Raw genomic sequence first — 8,314 nt, 5'->3', positions numbered from 1 at the left:
CAATTTGTTTTTAATTGAAAATGGAAGATTTAAATTTTATCTTTTAAATAAAAATTATGTACTAACTAATGAGTCAAATCTTTCAATACAAGTGACGGAAATTGTTAATATTTATCTTCTTTATTATTGAGATAAGTTAAAATTATAAGGAATGAGGAATAGTAGCAGACTAGTAGTGCTTTGGAGGAAAATAATTACTTTGGACTTGCTTGAATTGAATGGATTAAAAATTATTATTAAAAAGAAATTGGGAAGATGCAGACGCAGAGAGCATGAGAGTTTTAGTGGTCACAACTCAGAAGAAAAATCATAAATGATAAAAGAAATGGTACTAGTAGTAAAATATACAGCAACCGATTCTATCTGGATCAGCTTCAGTTTGCCTTCGCTTTGGTCCGAGTGTAGCAATTACACTTAAATTTAGATCTATAATCTCTCTTACAAATCTATCTTACAAATCTCCCTTTCTCTCTCACCAACCCAACATAAATTTTCCTTTTTTTTTCTTTCCTCATGGATTCCGTCTCTCTTTCCCACAATGAAACAGTCACCAAACCTCAACCTCCTTCACTTGTTTCACTGAAAAACCATTGCCACTCAAACTAAAGGCTTCAAATTTATATTCAGACAGTGGAAACTGAAAATGGGTTGCTTTAGAATTGCTTCAGTTGTGTTCCTACTGGTTGTAGTAAGCATGAGAAGTTGATTTTCTTTTTTTCCTGTCCAGAAAAGCTTTTTGTTTTTGTTTAGAAGGAGATAAAGAGTTAGGACATATATTTAAAAGGCAAAACAATGATATCAGCCGGGATAAATTTGGTGATGACAGTGATAGGATTCACAGTGAGTACTATGTTCATAGTGTTCGTTTGTACACGTCTGGTTTGCGCTCGGATTCAGCTCAATGCTTCTCGGAGATCCTTCCCTGTTGCTTCAAGATCTGATCTTAGCATAGTGAGTGTTTGTTCTTCTTTTCATTCTTTGGTTGAAATTTTTTTTGGCCTTTTTGTTTAATTCCTAAATCTCCACAACTGGGTTCTGTTCTGTTTGCCTTGTTTTTTTGGGTTTTATTTGCAAATCTGTTTTTTGTTGGGTATTCAGCATTACTGATGGAAAAGAATGATTTTCTAAACAAGATTTTGTTTTTTTTTTTAATATAAACATTTCTCTTTATTTATGAAAATTTTCGTAATTGGTACTTTTTTTATAACTGGAATTTGCTTTTCTTTTTAATAGTTGGAATCTGATTGTTAGTGGGTAATCTGCATTAGTAATGAAAGGAGGGGTTTTGTGAGTACCGAAGAGAAGTTTTAAGTTATTTATGTAGGAATTAGGAATTGGCTTTGTTCTTTCTTTGTAAGTGGTGTTTGATACATACTGTTAGGATCTAGCTGCTTTCGTTATCACTTCTGTTGTTTCTCTTTCAGGAATTTCTTACCTGAAATTTGAAATTCCTACATAAATTATAGTTGAAATCGTTTACTTCTGCATTTAAACTTTTAAAATGGGTTCCACAGAAATTTTGTAGAACTTTTTGGGGCCAAGGAAGAGTTGAGTTTATTGCCAGCTATGTGGTTTGAGTTTCATAATTTTTTTCTTCAATTTTCTCTGAATTGAATTTCTGTATTAAAGGATTTTGGCTTTTATGCTTAAATACTTTTGTTGATATGTCAACTAAAAACTAGAAAACAAAAGAACAAGAAAAGAAAGAGGAGAAAGAGTTTGTCATTTAAGGTATATGAATGGGTATCAGTACATGATGTGAGGCCATATAATTACACTAACCAGACAGAAAAGAAAATTAAAGCAGGGGGAAAGTTGATAGTAAATTTGAGTCATTTCATGTTCTTCCCTGTTTACTATTATTGCATTCATCCTTTATGCCTTGCTCCTTACTCCTCATTGATGGTGGATTTTGTATGGTTCAGCTTGAACGGGGGTTTCATGGTCTTGAGCCTGTTGTTGTTGCCAACTTTCCGACAAAGAAGTACAGTGACGAGTGCTTCTTAGCTACAGAAGATGCTCAGTATGTTCTCAGAACCTTGCTTCCTTCTGAAAGTACTGTGTTTTTCTTTATCTTATAACTTTACTTATACCATGTAGACAATTTTTCTTTCATTTTCTTTTCATGAGAAGAGTGTTGCATGCATAGGATTTGCAGGTGAGTAATTAATTTTCTGTGTATTAATTTTTCTAGTCATAGTGAAGGTGTGGGCATTGATAATGGCCATAAGAAGCAGTGTGTGCATCACTCCATTTTATTTGTGAGCTTAAATTGCTACTAAAGTGTAATGCCTAATGAAGCAGTATGACAAATTGAAAGATTTTGCTTCAAGGTCATGAAGCATGCATCTGGTCATAAATGTGATAATAAGCATCATCTGAACCTGACTATGGAGGTTGTTCAGATATGGATGCTATTTCCTTTAGCGCACAAACAATAAATAAGTATTTCTTTGTGGTATTTGTCGATATGTGTTTTCTAATTGAATACTCTGATGTTTTGGCTATAATGTTTTTTGCTCTATAATGTTGAAACTTTTATTCTGCAAGAATAGAGTTTAAATAATAATGAGAGAGGAGACAGAGCAAATAATGGGACATCTAGAGTGGAAGAAAAACATAAGTGGAGGAATATGATACTATAATAATCTTGTGGTAGTTGAAATCTTGTGGTAGTTATAATCTTGAGTGGATGTACATAAATAATTTGAATTTCTGGGAAATTTTCAGCATCCATATTTGATCCTATAATAATGACATGTTATGGTGAAATATATTGCATGATGAAGGTATTAATTATAATCTCAAACAGTTGGAGATATTTTAGAAATTTTAGATTCAACTGATTTTCTAGTCTAATAAGCTTTTTTTGTTTTGGCTTGAAGTCAGATGTAATGAGCTTAAACCCAGTGATGGTTTATTTTATTCTCTAATTGTGTCTTTTATTTTTTTTTTCACATAGTTCACCAGTCTAGTTGTATTCCTTCTACCAAGGGGCATATAGATGATGGTTTGGAGTCTGCATAATTGATACAAGTATTATAACAATATATTGGTTAGTTGCTAACTTTTTTCCAAAAATCTTAGTTGGTAGTTATGTGATATTGTGAAATGTTACAGCAGCCCACAGGTAATAGAAAAAAGAGAACAGGCGTTACTGGCATTATACCTTCTGTTGGATTTAAAAGTCCTTAGCTGTTAACACAAATTACATTTATCTGGTAACCTAATTTACTTTTAGGTATCAGTAGTACTCATTGCACAAATTTCACTGTTGACATAAACACTGACATTTTCCTTTTGGTTTTGCTTATATCTATATGCACTGTGGTCTGGTGCAGTGACCTTAGATAATACAATGGCTCTTATGACTAAGTTTCTGTGACATAATTTTCTCATGCAGAAAATTTCTTCTGTGTTGAATGCCAGAAATTGCAAATTAGTTGTGAGGTTTAGAAATGATATTTGGTGTCTCATATATTCTACACTTGATGCAAAACAGGCATGGAGAAGTAGAGGAATTTGGGGAAGAAACAGATAGAGACGAAGTAAGAAATCTGAACACTGAAAATTCAAATCTTAAAGTCTTAATAACCTGTAACCAAAAACTAGTAGAAACTGAAATTACACAGACACTTCCTTTCTGTCTAGCTGTCCTTTTTCATCTACTGTTTTTGACTAACATCTCTCCTCTATGCCAGTGCAAGATTGCCATGCTTGAATCAAATTTATGTTTTTTGCTGTATGTTGCTGGTTAAAAGTTCTGAGAATGTAAGCAGGAGCTATGGCCCTTTGCCAGCCATATATGCCTCATAAATCAATTTTTGATGCCAAGGTGAATTGGGGTCCCAATAAAAGTAGATTAGAGCTCACGAAGTCAAGACCTTATAATTTGTTCTTTTTTCTTAAATCTGGGATGCCTGGAATGCACATATTGATGGCATCTTTTCTCAATGGCTACACACATGCGGTGTAAATCCTTGGGCTGCTCCTTAAATTTCCCAAATTGTGTATAAATTTAGTTGGCCAAGTGCAAGTTAGACTTTAAACCCTTGCCACAATCTAGAGAGATATTTTAGAACGTTGGACTTGCCCAGTTTTCCTAGACCTGGATATAGACCACCTTCCTGTGTTCTGTCATGTTTTTCTTTGTGTGCTATGGACATGCCGTATTTTCTAACTTGCTTTGAGCCTCCTAGCATTTTTAATGACTGTAGCCAATCTTGATCCTTCATTGGAAGTGTTCAACTAAAGATTAGTTGATAAATCTTGTCAGAAGATATAGGCAAAAAAGATGGATCCTTGGATTGAGTGGAGCAGTTTTGGCAGTTAAACACTCCCTGGTTTTTTATTTTTCACTGCTTGACAAAATGTTGTTCAGAGTCGTGAAATTTTATCTAGCAAACTTCTGGTTTCTTAATTAATTATTAAAATTAGTTGAATTTAGATTTTGGCATTCTGAAGAATACGTATATTTGCCCCTTTGATGTTTTGGGAAAGAGCTAGCATCATTCAGTGAAAAGATTGGTGAAGAAAATATTCTTGAAAAACTCTTGCCCTTCCTTACCACACATTTTTTATTCATAGACATACCTTTTTTAGAGGTCATTGGTCTGCTATACAACTACTAGGGTCTTAAAAATTTGTGCATAACAATAATTGATAGCTCACTTCTTTGATGTTGACATAGGACATTCTCCACTTTTGAGGGATAAGAAGATGCCTTCATTAAAAGTGGAGGTTATTTATTTTTTATTTTAAATTTGTTTTTCCATTAAACCCAAAATCTAGGTAAGGACCTGCCTCTCTGCTCCTGTAAAAAGGGTTCTTGTTTATCCTATCAAATCACCTCTTATGTTTTCTTTTTTCTAGGGGGTGGGGCGGTGCAGGTTGGACTATTTTGAGAGTTGGATATTAAGAAAAATGTATTTTATGATAATTATATTTTTAAAAATAATTCTCTTACTATCTACGCTGTTATCTTTTTCTGTAGTAGTAATCTTCCTAAAGAAACATTCCCAAATATGTGTTTATAACTGTAGCACTAAGACTATTCCTTGAATGCCATTACAGGCATAGACAACCCCAAAGATAAACATCAGCCAGTTCTTAGTGATGCAACCTAAAGAAATTCCCACGCGTATTCTTCCCACCATAGTTTATTTCTTTGTAGGACTATTTTTGTGATTAATTTCAACTGTAACCTTTTTCTGCATGTTTGATCTGAAAGCGATGCTGTATCTTTTCCTCACAGCTGGAATTTCTGTTGGCATAATGAATGGATTAGCTATGTTCAGTATAAAGTCTGCTTGTTTTTGTCTGAGCCCTTCATTTGGTTGATTTACAACTTACCATCGGTTTCATGACAGGTTGTACAACATGCTAGTACTAAAATTTAGTGTCGTCTTGATTGTAAGTCATTATTATGCTAATATGATCCAGTACGATTAGAAGCTAATCAAAGGATTGAACATTTCAAGATTTTATTTATAGCTTTGTTATATTTTGTGGGCATTATTTCTTATCACATAGGATTTTATTCAGTTATTCAGAGTTTTTCTAATTATTAGTTTTGCTGATTCTACCAAGTATTAAGGTTTGATGAGTAGTCTACAAATTTCAGTGTTATTTAAGTTTATAGTGGCTTTTGGCTAATGGAGATACTATGGATCGATGATATGTCCCTCTTGGTTCTCTCATTTGCTTCCCTGTTCTTTCTCTGTCATTTTCCTTGGTTTCTTCCCTTCTGTGTGATATCAATTTCTTATCTATTTCCCCTCTTTCCTATCCTGTGCCACATCACTGGATCTAGTGGAACATCCACATTGGTGATTTATTTAATCCAAAAGAAATCCTTACTGCAGTTAAATTCTTTGTTACTAGGTATTGAGTTCTATGATACAACTGCTAAAAAACACACATGACAAGCTTCTGCCTTGAGGTTCCATATTAGGTAGGGATGGAGCCAGAAAGCAAGTGAAGCTGTTACTGTTTCTCTGATATTAATGGATCTTGTCATCCCTCAAAGATGTCTGATGAGCCAACTTCAAAGGATCTCTTGTGATTTGAGAAATCATTTTTGCTCTATGTTTCTTCTGATAATTCCTAACTATAGTATATATGTCTAATTTTGCAATTGGAAGTGTTCTTGCGTCTCCGACCTTACTTTGTTGATTTAAAATTTACATATCTTATTTCCTCTCTCTGTGGATAGGTGTTTTTCTTTTGAAATATTCTGAATTTGAAGGGAAGATGAGCAATTCTTATTTATATCATCAATAGTTTGTGTGCTCTGGGATTTTGTACATATTTTCTTGTCAGAAAATTGCTTCTAGCCTCATAATTTATCAAAATCCAGCTACTAAAAATGTCAATTGCTATGTGTGGCAGGTGCACAGTTTGCCTTTCCGAATACCACAGTGAAGATGTCTTGCGAATCCTCCCCTATTGTGGGCACTCCTTCCATATAACATGCATAGATATATGGCTACAACAGCATTCTACATGTCCTGTTTGCCGAATGTCACTGCGGGAATTTCCCGAAAAGAAGCGCTTGATGCAACCCTTGTTCAGTTCAGCCATTCGATCTCATTTTGGCATGGAGTCCTTCAATACACATTCTTGCAACTGTTTGTTGAGAGGGCATGGGTTTCCGTCAAGAGCCCATGACAACGGTGGGATGGGCCCGATTCAAGAAAATTCTTTTGCGTCTGGGGGCAATGGAGCTGAAGTGGGGGAGAACATGTCCCAAATAGCTGAAGGTGATCAAGCCATTAAAGACTCAAGAAGCAAGCGTGTAGAAAGCCCATCAAATCCTTGAATAATCATGGTTGTTAAGAATCTGAGTTGAGTCGAATCAGTTTGTTGATGTACCTAACAAAAGTTGGAAACTATGATTCCACTAGAGCTCCTGCTTTTTTTGGTTTACTGTAAATATATCAAAAGTCAAATTTCGTCGTATCCTTTTTCCTTTCTTCAGCAGTAGCTGGTTTCTAGCAGTTTTGTTAGCTCGGTTGTAAAACTAGCGCTAGTTTAAATTGGTGAATGAGGTGGTAGCTCTCTCTTGTCCTATTCCGTATTCAGTTCATGAATTATTCATTTGGATTCTCCATACCTGCCGCTGGTGGGTGGGTCTCACAGAGCTGATCTCTTTCTGATTCTGTTATGATCTTTGCTTTAGGTTCCATGTGAGGACTTTATGGTGCTCACTGCGTATTGCCCACTTGCTGCCAAGATTGCAGATTCTACGGTGTCATAATCTTTGCTTTGGGCACTCTTGTCAGCTCATTCTCTACTTCCAGTTAGCTTCAGTTGTTGCCAGATTATTTTATTTTATTGCTTTTTCACATTTGTAATGTTGCCACCTTGCCTTTCCTTGTAAGCAAAAGTCTGAGGCGGATAAGCACAAGTCACTGTAATAATTAAGCTATAAGAAAACAAACTCAAATGGAAGGGACAAAGAATGTCAACGGCAAGAGACAACGGGGACCGCTATCTTTATAAGCCATCAGACATGAAAAGAAAAAGTGAATTTGATCACAACGCCAGAATGATTGAAGCGTGACAAGCCATAGAAGGTTCATCCGGAAAGTTGTCCCCTCAGGTTTTGTTTTATTTTCGACCTTTTTTTTTTTTTTTGAAAATAACATTGTTATAAAACCCTATGGTCCTTCCTTATTTTTTTTTCTTTAAAATTGAACAAAAGATATTCAAACTCTACTCTTTAGGTAGGGAAACATGCCTCAACCAATGAATTCAATGCTCTAGTGCTGTCTTTATTTTTTTTTTGCATTCAAATGCAAATTTCATTCACATTAAGGGGGTGTTTGGTATGTTGTAAGTAGGGGACATTCTCTGCAATTTAATTGGGTATAATCATATTATAATGTTTGGTTTGTATAAAGTAAATGGTAAAGTGATCTCATTGTAATGTGATTATAATGAGAGAAGGGAATGTCATTCCTTTCCTTCACAAAGGAAAGTAACTTACTTTTTGCAAAGGGAAAGTTACATATTTTTCCCCCAAATTGTTCATCCCATGACCTCGACCTTCTCCTAATTTCTCCGCTTCTTTTTCTTGTTGATCGTAAGAACTCTAGCTGCTCACATGTATCAGATTGCCATCATAGGTGTTGGGATTCAAATCATGTTAAGGCAGATCATATGTAGCGGAATATACAAATTTTTAATCTCTAAAGTTATAAATCACTTTAATTGAAATTAATCTAAAAAAATTACAAGATAAGGATTTTGACATATACTTGAAAATTTGATGTCTGCTTTCTTTTGGTGGAGTCCTCCTTAGTTTTTCGTT

General features: G+C 34.7%; 1 protein-coding gene across 1 annotated transcript; it reads left to right on the top strand.

Moving 5' to 3' along the window:
• The first annotated feature begins 261 nt into the window (after positions 1–261).
• Positions 262–7,139, top strand: LOC18586774 (RING-H2 finger protein ATL38). The gene is made up of 3 exons (XM_007010325.3): positions 262–951; positions 1,926–2,023; positions 6,391–7,139. The coding sequence occupies exons 1-3, from the start codon at positions 793–795 to the stop codon at positions 6,818–6,820; spliced, it is 687 nt and encodes a 228-aa protein (XP_007010387.1). The 5' UTR covers positions 262–792; the 3' UTR covers positions 6,821–7,139.
• Positions 7,140–8,314: the final 1,175 nt, after the last annotated feature.

This window comes from Theobroma cacao, chromosome 10 (assembly GCF_053813885.1).
Source record: "Theobroma cacao isolate CCN51 chromosome 10, ASM5381388v1, whole genome shotgun sequence".
NCBI classification, from domain to species: Eukaryota; Viridiplantae; Streptophyta; class Magnoliopsida; order Malvales; family Malvaceae; genus Theobroma; species Theobroma cacao.
This window is presented reverse-complemented; position numbering and strand designations above follow the sequence as displayed.

What these genes read in the sequence shown, in the direction of transcription:
- LOC18586774 (XM_007010325.3), top strand. Translation starts at nt 793, where the DNA reads ATGATATCAGCCGGGATAAATTTGGTGATGACAGTGATAGGATTCACA. An exon ending in CAAGATCTGATCTTAGCATA is followed by an intron (nt 952 to 1,925) that starts GTGAGTGTTTGT and finishes TGTATGGTTCAG; the next exon opens with CTTGAACGGGGGTTTCATGG. An exon ending in TTAGCTACAGAAGATGCTCA is followed by an intron (nt 2,024 to 6,390) that starts GTATGTTCTCAG and finishes TATGTGTGGCAG; the next exon opens with GTGCACAGTTTGCCTTTCCG.